Source organism: Ursus maritimus, unplaced genomic scaffold (genome assembly GCF_017311325.1).
Source record: "Ursus maritimus isolate PB19 unplaced genomic scaffold, ASM1731132v1 scaffold_2, whole genome shotgun sequence".
In the NCBI taxonomy this organism is placed as follows: domain Eukaryota; kingdom Metazoa; phylum Chordata; class Mammalia; order Carnivora; family Ursidae; genus Ursus; species Ursus maritimus.
In genome coordinates, this window is record NW_024424452.1 from 83,139,143 (window position 1) to 83,157,287 (window position 18,145).

At 38.1% G+C, this 18,145-nt stretch overlaps 1 protein-coding gene across 3 annotated transcripts in view; it reads right to left on the reverse strand.

Annotated features, from left to right (window-relative positions):
* PLA2G4A (phospholipase A2 group IVA) overlaps window positions 1-18,145 on the reverse strand; it is a 153,444-nt gene that overhangs the window by 98,982 nt on the left and 36,317 nt on the right. For all 3 annotated transcript variants that reach the window (XM_008696933.2, XM_040636272.1, XM_040636274.1), the window contains one exon: window positions 8,287-8,368. In XM_008696933.2, coding sequence (XP_008695155.1) covers window positions 8,287-8,368 — 82 coding nt within the window. The remainder of the gene's footprint in view (window positions 1-8,286; window positions 8,369-18,145) is intronic.

The following is an 18,145-nucleotide window of genomic DNA, read 5'->3' on the forward strand; positions in this document are numbered from 1 at the left end:
CAAAGCTGCTGCAAAGTAAGCATCAGACTGAGACAGGTTTAAGTTCTAGCCACAAAACCTAACAGTTGTGTGATTTTAGATTATTTACTTAATGTTTTTTTAAAAATGTTTGTATCTGTAAAATTAAAACAGCACATATCTTCTCGTGTTACTAAACTGAAAAAATGAAGTATGATGTTAAGTTCTAAGAACTCTACTTAGCATTTTTGTTTATTTAACACGTATTGTATACACTATTCATCAAGCACCTTTCTAAACACTTTATAATCTTTTTAATCCTTATAAAAAAAAAAACCTATGAGGAAGGTATAACTATTACCCCCATTTAACCACTAAGGAAATTGAGGCCTAGAAAAGCTAAGTAACTTACCCCAAATCATGGGGTTAATAAATAGCAGGGAGATTTGAATCCAAGCAAGCCAGTTCCGGAGTCCTTGCTCTGATCTCTAAGTCATGCTTCCTCTTGGGTATGGGACAGGCACTCAGTAAAGTTCTCTACCACACGTGCTATGTTTATTTCTTTTGTATTTCTCAAGGCACTGGGTGAGTACAAGGTATAAACAGCAGATGCTCAGCATTTACTCATGAGGATGTTAATAACGGATGTTCATAATGGACCTTAATAATGGACATTAATACTGGGTTATATATTTCTTCAACATTTCTTTTGCAAAGTTAAAAGTTCAAAGCTGTTATTTCATTTTGCATCTGCAGACTTGGATTAACCTTGTACACCGACTTCAAATAATTTTGTCTAGAATTTTATCTAAAATATTTCATAAAAAACATATTGATGCATCGGGAAGAGTAACAGTGGGAGAATACTTCTAATGAGTCAGTAACATTTACAAAAATCCCCAGACTATCGCTTGGCTAAGTTTCATTAGTCATTTCATTAACTAGTCATTTCAATCTCTATGTTATATACTTTTTAATTTTAAGAAAAATTTTAAAATATGGAAATATACTAAAAGAACATATATGATAAATATTTTCACACAAATGTTTAAACTTTTAGAGCAGGAGAGGTATTCTCTTTGACATAAAAAGTTTAAGAGTCATACTTTCCTGAGGAAGTTTAAAAAACATTTAACTATTTTTAAATTCAATTCCATGAGATATTAATCACATCTTTTCAATACAGAAGTGGCATATGATTTTTGACAAAGAGAATATACTTAACATATGAAAAGAAGCATATCAGTCAGTTTTTATTATTTATTTATTTATTTATTTATTTATTTATTTATTTATTTTTAAAGATTTCATTTATTTATTCGACAGAAAGAGAGACAGCCAGCGAGAGAGGGAACATAGGCAGGGGGAGTGGGAGAGGAAGAAGCAGGCTCATAGCGGAGGAGCCCGATGTGGGGCTCGATCCCAGAACGCTGGGATCACGCTCTGAGCCGAAGGCAGACGCTTAACGACTGTGTCACCCAGGCACCCCAGTCACCCAGGCGCCCCCAGTCAGTTTTTAAAAAGTTTTTAGAATGAAGGTTCCCCTTCACTTGGTAGAACCTTAACATGTTAAAGTATACATGTGAAAAACATAAAAAAGTATTTTAAGACACAGAAGCTCAAGTATGAGGCATATATGATAAAAAAAAACAAAACTAAATACGTAGGCTCCATCCGTGATAGGTCCTAAAAAAAAGAGAGGGAAGATGTGGATTGTGTCCCTATTAATACTGGTAACACACTCTTCATTTTGATGGGGACCTGCTTTTATTATCTCTCAAAAGCATTGCTATCAAATATACAACTGGAATACAGCTGTTAATCTTATTGAATAAATGGGGTGAAAATCCACCCAAGGACCGAATGATATTATCAAAACTCATGGGACAGTATTTAATGTACTCGTCAGACTTAGATACACAAACATATACATATAAGCCACACACACACACGAAATCTATGACATTTAAAGACCAAAAGGACTAACTGTACTCATAAAACATTTGGCCATTTAATAAACTACGTGACATTCTAAGTGAAAGAAGAACAGTAGTGCCCTCCTAACACAATCTATTTCTCAACTTTACAGAAAATACAAGATAAGAGATCAGAGACAGGCATGTTCTGGAACATTTTATTCATCTTGAAATTATCTCCCATAAAAATCCCACTGGGAAACAGTTTCATTATACATAGAATTTTTAAAACCTTGGGTGGGTACTCAAAAACATTCCAAAAATATTAGTAAACCAAAACTCATGTTCATCATTAACTTCAGGGCTAATGCTGGGGAAATGTCTGATTTCGGAAAAATATACTTAAGGGTAGCAGGCGGCTATAGGCCAACAGCAGTGCCATTTATACACACACACACACACACACACACACACACACACACACACATATATATTTGAAACACCATAATTAATCAAAGAAAAGATTGCTTCTATTAATCCAAAGGTGTTATAAAGTTTCTGTACGTTGAAACCCAGGAAGATTCTAGATAGTTATGGATAGAAATAACAGCGGTATTTATAATTTACAAAAAAGATGGAGCATAGGGACGCCTGTGTGACTGAGTTGGTTAAGCCTCTGCCTTCGGCTCAGATCTTGATCCCAGGGTCCTGGGATCAAGTCCCACATTGGGCTCCTTGCTCAGTGGGGAGCCTGCTTCTCCCTCTGCCTGCCCTCCCCCTGTTTGTGTTCTCTCTCTCCAACAAATAAATAATCTTAAAAAAAAAGAAAGAAAAAGATGGAGTATAAAATTATTATTATTATTATTTTTTAGAGAGTGGAATGGGGGAAGGGGCAAAGGGAGAGAGAGAATACCAAGCGGGCTGCACGCCCAGCGCAGAGCCTGACAAGGGGCTGGATCTCATGATCCTGAGATTATAACCTGAGCCAAAATCAAGAGTCACATGCTCAATCGACTAAGCCACAAAGGTACCCCTAAAATTATTTTTAAAATTCTCTCTTTAGTGAGGCAAAAAGAAAGCAATATTCAAGGTGAAAGGTATAATTACACACGTTTGTGCATTCTATTCATTAATCCAAAATTCTCTGAGATCTAACTACTCGGCCAGACTCAAGGCTAAGCACCGATTCTCTAAAACGTGAGTAAGACACAGGCCACAGTTTTACAAATGCTTGATTAGATGCCCACGCGACAAGTGTGAAACAGAAGTCTGGACCACTGTCAGAGGAGCACAGGCGTGAACTGTGCCCTGGTTTATCAGAAAAGACAATGGAAGTGCCATTCCACCATTTCTTTCTTTCAAGCTGATAAAAGAAGGATCCAGCAATTTGCTCAACACATTTACCATGGAAATTTCTTATCTCCCAGATGAAAAAGTGAAAATTATCCCAGTGCTACAGACTACCCCAAGAATATTCTTTAGCTCACACAAAGATTATATTTGAGAAATAAATATCTTCTGATGTTGATATCTGAAATAATTTTAACAATAATAGGTCTTACTTATTGAGAGTGTACTACGGGTCAGGCCTGTGAGTGCTTCACATCAGTGAACTCCTTGAATTCTCCTAACGTCTCTATGGTGAAAAAAGAAGACAGAGAAAATTTGCTCAAGGACACAGGACTAGTGTTTTGCCTCTGGAGACCACATTCTTTCATAAATATGCTCTGCCTCCTCCCTAGAGATTTGATCACTGCGATGTTCAAGGAGGTCTGCCAGAAAGTAAATTTCTACATTGCTCTTGCTGCTGATGAAGGTTCTCAAAATATTAAATAGATAATGTTTCTGCACATTCACAACCAACGCCCTGGCTCTCGTGCAAACATTTACAATAGGAAGGTTGAGTTCTAAGCTCCTTTCCCAGGGAATCACTAACAGTATGTTTTGAGAGTCATGTCCTTTGGAGACGCTAAATCCTCTCGGTGTTCCTAGAGGTGAGGGGATCGAGGCTGCTGCCTGGGAGAGCAAGACTGGAAGAAAGAGGGAGACTGTTCCTAGACCTACTAAATCAGAATCTGCACTCTGACCAAGAATCCGTGGTGATTCATACGGACATTAATGTTTGAAAATCACTACTTGGGGAGATGAGGTCAGCTTTGGACGGGCAAATGGCACAGCTGTTTAAAAATTAGGAACTTGGTCAAGATCTTGCTATGAGTTTACCTGCAATAAAACATCATTTACCCACAGACAGAAACATTAAGAAAAATAAAAGCTTGAGCTTCTTAAGAAAACCTTAAAAGAGTACCTTAAGATATTAAGCAATACAATTTCATAAAAACTGGTTTCAATGCAGTGAGTTCATAATTCTCCCAAGTATATTTATTTTTTCTTGAAGTTTAAATGTTGGGATTAAGCTCTGCGTTCCCCTGAATGCTTAAGGAAAGATCTAGCTGCAATCCTACAATTGTCCTTGAAAACCCTAATGATGATGACGATAATTCTGTAAGGAGAAAGAGTTCAGAGTCCATTAAGACCAGACAAGAATCCTTAGTAGATGTGCTTAATGCAGATATTAAAAATAGCTAACACTGGTGGGGTCCCTGGGTGGGTCAGTCAGTTGAGTGTCCGACTCTTGATTTTGGCTCAGGTCATAATCTTGGGGTCGTGGGATCAAGCCCCAGGTTGGGCTCTTCGCTCTCTTCCTCTCCCTCTGCCCAACCCACCCCCAACACTGGCTCTCTCTCTCTCTCTCAATCTGTCTAAAATAAATAAATAAATCTTTAAAACATAGATTAAAAACACTATGGTATCCATTTTCTGATTTCATCTTAGGGAATGAAACATGACTCTATCTAGTTGTGAATTCCGAGACTAGCCTCCATCATCATATATGATCTGTGTTTTCCCCAACACTTTTTAAAAGGAGCAGACACTCAGTGAGGTAGCTAAAACATTTTTTGCCAGCTATTTCATTCTGTTTTACAATCAGGTTTGTGGCCAGGGATGTGTGTTTTTTGTTTCACATATGTACAAAGGAAACTATCGCCGACTGAAATTTTATGGTTACTGCAGTCATTCTGCAAATAGGTACCTTCTGTTAGAAGAGGAAAGGAACAATAAGGAATACAAAGTTTAATATCCATCCATCCATCCAACCCTTGCACCTGGCCCAACGTTAATATGCCCCTGGCTACATGTTAGACCTAACTACACCTTCCCATATCTTTAAAAGTGAGAGTTATGTTAATACTGCCAAATTAATGCAAAGTACTTGTTTTAAAAATATGTCTATGGTGAGTCAGGTGCAAATATGAACTTCAAAGTACCTCTTTCCAGGACCTGAGCATAAGCAGGCAAGGAAGGGTTGGCACTGGGATACGGGTATAAATGACATAGCTGAGAGCACTGCCACTAGCAACCAGGTCTAGGAAGGGGCTGCCCTGTTCTTGGCTGGCCCAGGGCCCTCGGGCAAAAACAAGGAAATGAGTGAGATGTTATGATTAAAATGTCAGCTCTGATCTCTCAAAAGACAGTTCACGGGGTGCTAATTTCATTATGATGTTTTAGCAATTCAATTCAGTATTTTTAAGTGGAGATAATTAGAACAGGGTGACTTACCAAGGGACAAAATAAAAAATTGATATAATCTTAGAATTATCTCAAAAAAAAAAAAAAAAAAGAAAAGAAAAGAAAAAGGCAGATCGAGGCATTTTACCAGGAAGCAGCCATTTGATTTGTGTGGCACCCTTGAGAAAGCCCCCACATGTACAGACAAACCAAAAACCCGACAGTAATCTGTTATTCTTCTTTACCAATATGTAAAACTTTATGGAAATTTGCCTTTCCAAATAAATGCAGACATGCACAAAAGAGCGTGTCGGTTTCTGTTTTCATGGCCTTCACAGACTTTAGGACATTTTGTAGCTTTATCCTTGTCCATATTGAAAGAACTGTATACAAAGATCCTAAATTCCAGTTACTTGGTAATTTGTATTGATCAACCTGACCAAACAATATGATCAAAACTCCTCTTAGAAAAGTGACAGCTAATGCCAATTCCTTTCCTCACTGTAATCATCTCCTACAACTTCTCAAAAACAAAGGGCTTGGCGCTGTATACCATCCCTTCACTTTTTCATGCTAACCTTCTCAATGAATTCATTTCTCTGAGACTTTCTGTTGTTCTTCCTTCTTACCGCCTCCTGACTTTCTATAAATTCAATAAGGTGATATAAAGTCTTGACGACAATCCTCTCCCTTCCTCCAAAAAAATTATGTAATAACTCAAGTGAAATACAATCAAATTACAAACCCTGAATTAAGATTTTAGCAGAATGTCATAACACCGCCCTTTCTCCTATGGTAACTAATCGCCCGTGGCTATTCCTTCCATGGGTCTTTCATTTTCAAGAGGAAACTTCTAGAGACCATGGGCCTACGCTGTGCTATGTACGCAGTGGGGGATCCAAATGTACCTGTTCCGTGTTTCATGAGATGAGTTAATATCTCATGTTAATTTGTAAGTATTATTATCAATGTCACTCATCTAGGTTTAAAATGACATTTGCTGCACCACTGTCTCCCCTGCCTGAGCCTATGGGGCGAGCAGCTAGGAAATCAGATACATACCAGCTGAAGGTGACTCAGAGCAGAGAGCTTGAACTGCCGTTGGGCTCAGCTTCAACATAGTGTAAAGCCCATTGTCTCTGCCCACCAGAGTCCTGCACTAAGGGAAGGAGTTGCTGCTGCTTTGTATAAGACACAACTATAGTTTTCTAAAAGTCAAACTGGGTCAGTAACTTGCATGCCTGGCAAGTTCCTGACACAGGCTTCTGGTGAATTAAGAACAGCTTTTCTAACAGTTGACCTCTTGAGTTATAAAGCCGGTCCCTTTTCTCCAGGCCTTGGGGGCTCTACCAGTTTTTAAATATGGCTTCTGATGTGACTTCCCTTTCTTCCAGTGAACTCTCATTTAAATGATGAAAATGCAAAGGATTATAAAAAGCAAAATAAGAATCACTTTGAAGAACTCTGAGGAGAGAGTGATTAAATGGGTTGGACAGAAGTAGGAGATAAAATTTAGAATATAAACCCCTGGTCCAGATGAGAGTTGAAGAAATTGTCTTTGTTCCCTCACCTCTCATGAAAACCTCTGCTCATCCAAAACTCTTACCCTTAGGTTCTATGTCCTGTTTCCCATTTTACTTCTAACTTCCACCCACTCCCCGACACTCTTTTTTCATGCGCTGAAGGCTTGAGCACTGAGCTTGCTTTTTCTTTTCTTAGTATTTAACTTTTCTCCATTGGCCCATTTTCAGCATGATTTCAACAAGCTCATTTTTATTCTTATATTCATTATTATTTTTATTCTTGTATTATTATTTGTATTCTTAAAAAGTATATTCTGCATTTGCTTCCAATCTATTTAACATAAAATGGCCAGAACACACATTTTTTTAAAATGAAGATCCGATCGTATGACTTGTGACTCAAACGCCATTACATTTTTCCCCATCGCATTTCTGATGAAATCGCAATCTTGGGCTTTGTGCTATCAGTGCTCGTCCCCCTTCCCCTCTGCTAGTAACACTGGACCTGTTCTAGGTCCTCACAAGCACTCTGCTCTTCTCTCGCTTTTGAACATGCTGTTCGCTCAGCCTGGGACTTCTCACTCTCACCACTACAATTCTCTTCGGTTTCAATGTCATTGGGCAGGGCAGACTTCCCTGTTTCCCAGACCCATTAACTGCCACCTCTGTTCTTTCTGAGGGCTCAATTGCCCATTCCCATATTTTAGCAATCATCTAAAACTTTGCCAAATTCATCATCATAATCCTTATCTTTCTTTCGAGTCCTACCTCCATGACCCCCAGCCATTTGAGTGGGGAGATTAACTGGGAAAACTGCTTTCCACAGCATGGAGAAGGGTACAGCCAGCAAGCTAATTCAGCAGTGTCCTCAGGCTGTGTGGTCAGGTTGTTTCCAGCTGCTCTACCCCCAGTTTCTATAGCTATTTCCACACATAATAAACACACTCAAAGGCATAAGAACTAGAGAAACTGCATTTTTTAATCCTGTAGGCACCATGCCTCAGAGGCAGCTCGTGTGACTCTTGACTCAACAAAATAGAATTAAACAGAATTTACTTTAACTCCAAAAATCTGCATGTCCTAAGACAGTCATTTTGGCTGACTCCAAGTACTCTCAATTAATGTAAAGTCTAGATAAAACGATATTCTGACAGAGAACAGGGCATCAGAGAACTTTTCAAAATGCTATCATTTAAAGATCTAGACAAAGATCACCACATTGGAAAGAGGGACAGCCCCCCCTTATCAGAGAACTAGAGCAACTAAAGAGTGAACCGCAATTATTCATTTTCAACAGAAAAGCAAACGAGGACACTTACGCATGTCACCGAAGGCCCCCTTGGTCACTCTGGTGGCACGTAACACCACGACCGTGAACTTGTGGGAGTACTGGTGCTCCACCTGGAAATAAATAAGAGTAAATTAAAAGCAAGCTTCCAACATAGAATCCAAGCAAACTGTTCTCATTGTTTCCTCGAGACTAGTTGAAAATATTCAGGTTGAAGGGAAGTAACATTCATACCAGAAACATCCTTTGATCCCAGGGCTGTTTCTTATTTGAGCCTCTCTTCTCTCCCACCACAGAATTATTGAGAAGTTTAGATCACGCTTTAAAATGTCACTACAACAACTTGACTACTGGAACTTTTTTGCTGTCAGGTTTACCAAGCTTGAGGGAAAATGTAAATGAGAACTGGAAGCCTTCTAGGAAGACAATGAGGCTTTGTGTGGAATGACAAGGAAGCCTTGGCTTAGAAAGGCAAAGTCTGAGCAAGACGTTTGCATTATTCAGATTTGTTTGTTTTTATTGCTACTGTTCAGTGAAAGTGTTTTTGGCAAGCCATTTCCAGAGCAGTATTGAAAACCCTTTGGACCTAAGGCCATAACCAGTGAACTACTTATAGTAATGTTAATGCATTTGTTATAAACCATATGCAACCATGTTAAAAGTTTCTACAAGATTTTACTAAATACTTCACCTACCTAGAAAGTAGTTACCAAACAACTCTATCAACCAAAGCAGAATAAAGAAGCAGGAACTCACAAAGTTCTCTGAGCAACTGAAAATTGCAGAAGTACTTATCTAAAGCTCAAGCCTGTTTAATCTTAGAAGAGGCCCACATTTACAAGCTACTCTTATCTTTCCTAACTTTAATAGACTTGTTTCACTGATCAAGAAGTCCATAATTGATTTTAAAAAGCTAAGATACTGGCAATACTGATAAATGAATAATGACAGTCTAAAATCAAGGGGGCTGGAAAAAATAATAAAAACAGCTTCTTAAGGACCAGCAGTAGCGAGATACAGGATCAACAGTTAACAGCGTTCAACAGTTTCTGAAGGTACCACTCTATCAATAGAATAATTTATGGTCAGATTTATAACACAGAGTCAGGGAAGTGGTAAAATTAATGACGAGCATACTTGGCTTAAAAAGGCAGAGAAGCATGTAAAATGTTTCAAGATAATATTCAAATTTATTGTTGAAGAAAAATACCTTCTATGTCTAGAGGTGCTCTGAGTAGCTGAAGTTTTACTCCACGTAAGTAAAGCAATCAATTCTAAATGAAATGAATGCTTACAAAAAAGCGTGTTGCTTTGAAGCAAGAGAGCTACATTCTTGTCTCACTGATTCGAAGAATGAATCTCGTGGACAAAGAAGAATGAGTAAAGCAATAGAAGTTTATTAAATGAAGATAAAGAGAAAGCTCCCAAGAGTGAGAGGGGTCCCTACAGGGTTGCCACTGAGGCCTTTAGGGCTGGTCTTTTATAGAAAGCTAACCAGGGAACTGAAATCCTTTCAACATCTCTAATGATACCACCATTGAGCAAGGACTAGTCATAACACCTTCAAAGGCTTACTTCCTTTTTAGGGTCTGGTTACTCTTTGTTGGTCACAGGTGATTATCATAAAAAAGACACCCTGGTCACATGCCTAGAGCAGGGTGGTCTGGTTTGTCCCCTTTTCTCTGGTTTCCCCACACCTCCACATTTTAGGATTTCTGTGAGCCTGAGCACCTAGCCCCTTCTCCATCTCTCCCTACCTAGCCCCGCCTGCCCCTTACTCAGCTTCATAGAACCCAAAATCACACACATTGCCCCCACCAAAAAAAAAACACAAAAAAACCCCCACTATCATAGTTGAAGACTTCAACACCCCCCTATCAGAAATAGACAGATCTGGGACGCCTGGGTGGCTCAGTCAGTTAAGCGTCTGCCTTCAGCTCAAGTCATGATCCCAGGGTCTGGAAATTGAGTTCTACATGGAGCTCCTTGCTCAGCAGGGAGCCTGCTTCTCCCTCTGCCTGCCGCTCCCCCTGCTTGTGCTTTCTCTCTCTTCCTCTGACAAATAAATAAAAGAAGTATTAAAAAAAAAGAAATAGATCTATCAGGCAGAAAATTAGTAAGAAGACAGTTGAACTAAACAGCACCATCAGTCAACTAGATATAATTGACATCTATGGACTACTTTGTCAAAGAGCAGAACATACATTCTTCTTAAGATCATGTGGAACAATCATACAATGTGTACTCTCAGACCACAAAACTGGAAACCAAAATAGAATAATAGCTGGAAAATCACAAAGTACTTGAAGATTAAATGATACACTTTTAAATAACACATATGTCAATGAAGAAGTCTCAGAAGAAATTTTTAAATGTCTGGAACTAAATGAAAATGAAACTACAACTTAGCAAAATTATGGGGATGCAGTGAAAGGAGTGCTTAGATGGAAAATAATATGTATATTGACATACATATTATTTCATACATACATATATTTCATATATTATTTCATGATATGCATATATGAAAAGAAGAAAGATCTAAAATCAATCATCTAAGTGTCTACTAGAAAAAGAAAAGCAAGTTAAATCCAAAGTAAGCAGAAGAAAAATAGTAAAAAATAGAGCAGGAATGTATAAAACTGAAAATGGAAAATCAATAGAGAAAATCAATGACACTAAAAATTGGTTCTTTGAAAAGAGCAACAAAATTGATAAGCATCTAGTCAGGCTAAATAAGAAAAAAAGAGAGCACAAATTACAAATACAATAAATAAATAAGGGAAGTTCACTCCCGATTCTATGGACATCAAAATAATAATAAAGTAATAGTATGAACAACTCTAAGCCCACAATTTAATAATCTAGATGAAATGTACCAATTCCTTGAAAGACATAACCTACCAAAATTCACAGAAGTAGAAACAGACAATCTGAATAGGCCTATAAAGAAACTTCTGAAACAGAAGCACCAGGCCCAGATGGGTTCACTGGCAAATTCTACCAAACACTTAAGGAAGAAATGACACCAATACCCTCCAATCCCTTCCAGAAGAGAGAAGCAGAAGCAATAGTACCCAACTCATTTTATGAAGCCAGCATTACCCTGATCACAAAAGCAGACAGAGACATTACAAGGAAAAAAATAAAAATAAAAAACACCACTGACCAATATCTATCATAGACATAGATGAAGAAGTTCTCAACAAATCATAGCAAATAGAATCTGATAATATAGGGGCGCCTGGGTGGCGCAGTCGTTAAGTGTCTGCCTTTGGCTCAGGGCATGATCCCGGCGTTCTGGGATCAAGCCCCACATCGGGCTCCTCTGCTGGGAGCCTGCTTCTTCCTCTCCCACTCCCCCTGCTTGTGTTCCCTCTCTCGCTGCCTGTCTCTCTCTCTGTCAAATAAATAAATAAAATCTTAAAAAAAAAAAAAAAGAATCTGATAATATATAAAAGGAAGTATAATCACAACCAAGTATGATTTACCCTAGGAATGCAAGGCTTATTTAGCCTCTCAGAATTTCACTCCATCTCTGGGATTGTGAGTTCAAGCCACACATGGGGTGTAGAGATTACTTAAAATAAAATCTTAAAAAAATAGCTCAACATTATTAAAAAAATGACACATATATAGAGATGATAATGTTATAAGGATTCATTGAGTATGAACCATATGTTACATATTCTTCTAGATGTGAATTCTCATTTAATTTTTGCAACAACCCTATAAAATAGGTATTATTTATATATGACTAAAGTGAGATTCTGAGAAGTTAAATAATTTCTCAGTATCTCATAGATAGTAAAAGTTAAATTTGAATTAGAATCTATTCTTGCCACCCCCAATGTCTTCACTCTCTGTACGTTCCTTTACTTACACAGAGAATAATACCAAATACCAATACCTTAATAGTGAAAAAGGCTGTTTCCACTTATTAAAGTGGTATAGTTATAATCTAGTCTATTATATCTGTTACTGATCTGAAGTTCCTCTATTAACTGTGTCATTTCCTCTATCATTCAGCTCTATTTTAATCTGCTTTTATTTCCATTAGCCTCAACTCTTTCTTGACTATAATGAATGAAATACTTGCCTACTCTTCACAGGAAATAAGGGGCAAATCAACCACATTTTTGTTTTTTTTTTAAGTTAATTTTGGAAACATCAGAAATCTTCAGATTACCTGTAAATTATTTTCAGAAGAGGAGTGTCAAAATCATGCCCATCTCTTTCTTAGGGCTGTAAAGATTATAGTATCTATTAAGTAAGTACAAATTCTTGGAGAAAAACGTTTAGTGTCAATCAACAACTATCCAAATAAGTTTAGATTAACTCTTTTCTTTGTTTCCTCGGGCCAGTATCACATATAAATTCAAACTAGTATGGACTAGGCCAGCTTCCAATTTGGATGGGAGACTTTTGGTTATGTCTCAGGGGTAGTACCAGTGGAAATGATATTATTGAATCCATAATCAGTGTTCTCTGGAGGAACTAATGACTCAGCACAATGCTAGTTGGTAGCTGGCAGAAAGAGGTGCCATTTTTCAATTGAGATGTCAAATACAAGCTCAGTACACTGACTCAGCCACAAGATTAAGCTCTGCCCTCAGCCCTTGGATTACCTTACTTCGACTGTCTTTTTTCATCCCTCATCTTTTCCATAGTGAAAATCACAACCCTTTTTCTTTTCGCAATTACAATCCTCCAGTCATTAGGAAAATAGTTACTGTATTAAATTCATTCTGGAGAATTACATTACCATGTGCAACTAAAATGACTGGGTATTGGAAAACAGAACTAGTCAGCCTGTACAAAATCAATTTGATGATTCTAATCTGTTGAAAGTTCTACTGTTACAAAGAACTGAAAAAACAATCATAAAACAAATCCGATGGAAGCGAAGGTGGATTCTGCACGCAAGTATCTCTCCTTCTCTACTTAACTGCCATTGCCTAATTTTAACTCAAACTAAAACCAAAGACTGTTAGTGTGATAAAGCCTGGAGAATCTCATTACTGAACCCGGAGACTGTGAGCATCACAATCAGCAAGAGGCAATTTCAAACAGATCTCAGAAATGTTTCAAAAGAATTTCTGCACTGATGTCATCTAGGAGTTAGGACAGTTTTTTAGATAAGATACCTATTTTTACTTTCACCTCCTGGCATGGAGTTTTATTCTAATCCTTTGAGAGGCACAGGCATTGTGTTACTATTCTCTCACATTTTTTATAAACGGCCAGCTTATCTATTTATAATCTAAACTTGCTGTAAGAATTCTAGTAATGTTGGTGTGCCTAGGTGGCTCGGCTGTTAAGCGTCTGCCTTCAACTCAGGTCATGATCCCAGGGTCCTGGGATCAAGCCCCGCATCAGGCTCCCTGCTTGGCAGGAAGCCTACTTCTCCCTTTCCCACTCCCATTGCTTGTGCTCTCTCTTGCGGTCTCTCTCTGACAAATAAATAAATAAAATCTTAAAAAAAAAAAAGATCCTTAAAAAAAAAAAGAACTTTAGTCATGGACTGCCATATGCATAAATTACCCTAATGTCCCAAACACCTAATTTGTCGACAAAATCTGTTGGCTCTAGCAGAGCTAGATTTTTCTTTATTAAAAGAAAAGCATAATCAGAAATCTGACTTGAGTTTCTTCTCTCATGAACAAGAAGTTTTCCCCATTTACACAATAAACATATATCAAATACAGTAACAATATATATCATAATAAATATGTATATATCTTTAAAAATTAAAATAGAGTTAATTTTCACTGAAGTTAAAAGATTTTAAGTCCTATTTTAATCGGGATTACTGAGACTGCTCTGGCAGAAAACCAGTACAAAAAAGAAGTATTTGATGGTGACAGCTTGTGTCTAAAATACTCATTTAATGACATACTCACCATAAATTTATAGTGAATATAACATCAAGATACCTAAAATTCAAGTTACCCAAATTTTTAGTACCTAACCTTTAATTGAGATATAGATTCTGGTCCAATGGTAATTGAGTAGCCATAGTACCACACACACAATTTTTTTTGAACATCAGCTTTTTCCTACTTCAACACTCCTGAAGAAATCTATATTTTCCTTGGAGTAATTACGGCTGAACTAAGGACCTAGAGGGAGAGAGGTACACTTTCATTCTCCTGGAGGGGCTCATTAGAACACATGAAGCACCATGCACACTTGAACCTTTTTCCCCACACATTCTTAAAGATGCTTTGGGTGGCAGAAATACTTATTTAGGTTAGAATTACCGACCTAGCTGATATGTCGTGTTCGTTCCCATTTAAGATGTCTTTGCAATGATGATTTTCAGATGTACAGTTAAGTCTAGTAGATCCAACAGATTTAATTTATCTTTATTTTAAGGAACTTCTTAAAAATTTATCCTTATTTTAAGGGGTAATTTATCTTTATTTTAAGGAACTTCTTAAAAACCTTCTCTTGGTCTTAGTTCATCTTTGTCATTAAGCAGTGAGATTTATAACTAAAAGACATGGACATAAATCAGGATATTTATAATAGATTGCCTGATATTTCAACTCAGTTTTTCTCCCTTGGTTTCCACATCTGTAAAATGGCAATTATATCGCTAATGACATGGGATTTGTCAAGGATTCCGTGAAACCAACCCAGACTCCAACATTATAATTTCACATAGATCTATACTGAATGTCAAGTTTGGGGGATAATTTTACCATCTGTGGAAATCTTTTAAGATGAGACTTTTTTTTTTTTAATCTATCTTCTGGGGATTATCTAGAGGCACTACTGATTTAGAGTAAACGCAATGGGGGAACTCCGCTTGTGATAATGGTAGGTTAAATCATCATTAGACACTTCCCACATAAACATTTCCCACAGAGAATAACTAAAAACCGAATAAGGCTTTACAAAATAAGTAAAGATTTTCCAAAACGTAACTGTAACTGACCTCGGGGTGCTCAGATTAAATATTACTCCAGCTCTATCTGTGAGGGTCTTTCCAAATGAGAGTATCTTTTGAATCAGTGACTCAGGAAAGTACGTTGCCTTCCCCAGTGTGGGCTGCCATCATCTCATCTGTTGAGGGCCTGAATAGAACAAAAGGAGGACTTTGCCTCTTTTCTTCCAGTCCTACTGCTTGAGTTGAAACCCCTCATGTCCTGAAATCTTCTCCTGACCTTGGCCTGCTATGTATACCATTAGCCCCCAGAAGAAGACTGAATTATACCCCTGTCTTTCCTGACTCTCCACTCTGCAGATGGCAGAATGTGTGACTTCGCAACCTCCATAACCACATGTGACAATTCTTCAAAATAAATCTCCGTATCTAGATCTAACTGCTATGGTCTGAGTATTTGTGTCCCCCCCCACCCCAAATTCATGTTGGAATCCTAACACTTCAAAGATTACGGGATGAGAGCTTTGGGAGCTGTAAGGAACTCTCATGAGTGGATTAGCGCCTTTATAGACGAGAATCTAGACAGATTCCTTGTCTCTTCCACCTCATGAGGACAGAGTGGCGACAAACCAGGGAAGAAGGCCTTCACTGAATGCAATCATACTGGTGCCTTGATCTTGGACTTCCCAGCCTCCAGAACTCTGAGTAATAAATTTCTGTTGTTTATAAGCTAAATTAAGACTCTATCTATCATCTATCTATCTATCTATCTATCTATCTATCTATCTATCTATCATCTCCTTATCTCCTATTGATTCTGTTTCTCTGGAGAACACAGACTAATATAGTAACAAAGAACAAAATAAAAAGGCCTTAACTACCAGGAAAGAGATCAAAAATCAAAGAGAGCACGGAAGAACCAGAGTGGTAAGCACCGTTTTTGCTGATCCAGAGACGAGGAGGCTGAGACTAAGTAGCCTTGAGAGAGTGAGAGTCTTCTAAGGATTAGCACCCTAGTAAACCAGCCTCCCTGTTTTAAGTTGAAAATTCCATAGACTGCACTATAAGGAACGACTGGTGTCAGGGAAAAGTGAGAAGCTTATCCTCTTCTTCACTTTTCTAGAACAATAACAGCAACGAATGTGCTATTGGCCATAAAACTCACTGTTAGTTTTGCACAGTGCTAGGCTTTGCCACAGCGTTTTGCCACCTTTATATTTTTGATTTCTCAATAGCAGTGTCTCACCTTCTGATGTCCCTTGGTTAGAAATACCTTCCTTTACTGTGTCTAGGGAATACCTTTATACACATAGCACTTTATTATTTATAAAAGTCTTGTGAAGCAGACACAGCAGGTACTATTCATACCCTGTTTTTCCACACGAGGCAGCTGAAACTCAGCTTCAGTGCTCAGGAGCACGTAACTGAAGACGGGAACCACCACTAGAATACTAGCTCTTTGATTCCTTACCCTGTGTTGCACCCCCCCCTCCATGTTACCATAATAATCTAGAATAATATCTTTCTACTTTCCCGGTAAAATTTCCAGTCACCCCACAATGACGTTTTTCAAAGGTCCGTGTATTTTAGCAGGCAGTCACACTAGCACACCCGTGTGGTTGACTGTGTCTAATGTGAAGACAACCTTGGGTTCTGTGGATGTGGGACAGTGGCATAAGTCAGGTTGGAAGAGGTGTGGATTCTTTTTCACTCCAGGGAAGTGACTCATTTTCAGAGTAAAAAGATGGAAATTTTTATAAATAATTTATACTTGACCTATCCTTGTAAAATTGGCCCCCAAAAATTTCAATAAATTCTGGAGACACAAACATCCTTCAGGTGAGAAAGTACCTCACGAGGACTCTAAACATATGGACACTGAATTCTGCCTTTTTCTATCAGGTTCTTAAAAGCCAGCACTGCGGGAAGCACGAGAACTTGCTGGCTGTGAACTGCTGTATCAGCCCACGGGGTTCCCCAACATGTCACAGCATCACAGGTGTGGGGAAAATAAGGCCAATCTTCTGTGCCTTGAGGCAGACAAAACGGTGTTGGCCCGTCTGGCACCACTTGTGACAAGTCAGCTGACTTACTTTTCCCCATCTTTCCTCTTTACTAAAATTGTTCTGTGCTGAGTATGCTCACGTATATATTTTGAAAAGTATCTTTCTGTGAAAACTAGAGTAGGGAATTTTGTCACTAAAACAATTTACACAGACATACACACAGTCTTTTTCATACATACAGAAAGAACAAGAAGAACAAAACTATAAAGCTCTTAGGGATCCTCATTTGAAAGTGCTACACATCGGAATGCAAATTAAATGTCCCGCTCTGACGCTGGGCAAGGTAAGGAAAACCGTGACACGGTTAGGCGGTTTGCAGGCTTCATCATGTTCAGATGCCGCATAGGCAATTACTATGTCCTCACTATTTAGCTGTAGTTAAAATTTGCGAGAAAAGGTGACAGCAATGAGTTTTAAAATATCCAGAGTGCAGTTTGATTTTTAAACATACTCTGTCATGTTAAGAGAAGAAACTACATGGCCAGCTCACAAGGTCATCTGACAAGAGACATGTGGGGACTATACAATGGTCAGTAAGAAGGCTTGGTCAGATTGAGGTAGGAGAGGGAAGGGTATTTGGAATAATCATGTACTTTGAAATGTATTACACTCCAATCATACTGAACTTCTTCATTCCCTTAAATGAACTTTCTCATCTCCAGATTACCTCACATTTGTTTTTTTCCAATCCAGAAAAGTAATTTTCTCCTTCTTCACTTTCCTTGTGCTAAACCTTCAAGTCTGTGCTTACATGTCACTCCCTCTAGGAATGTCAGGAGGATTCCTATCATTAGTTATTCATGTTGTATATTCCCAGAGTAATCTTCATTGTCTCATACCAGAGCTCTTTCTAAACATTATGGTTACTAGTGTGTGAATAAATCGTTTGTCTGCTAAGCATAAACTCAGTTCAGGGACTCTGTCTGATTCAC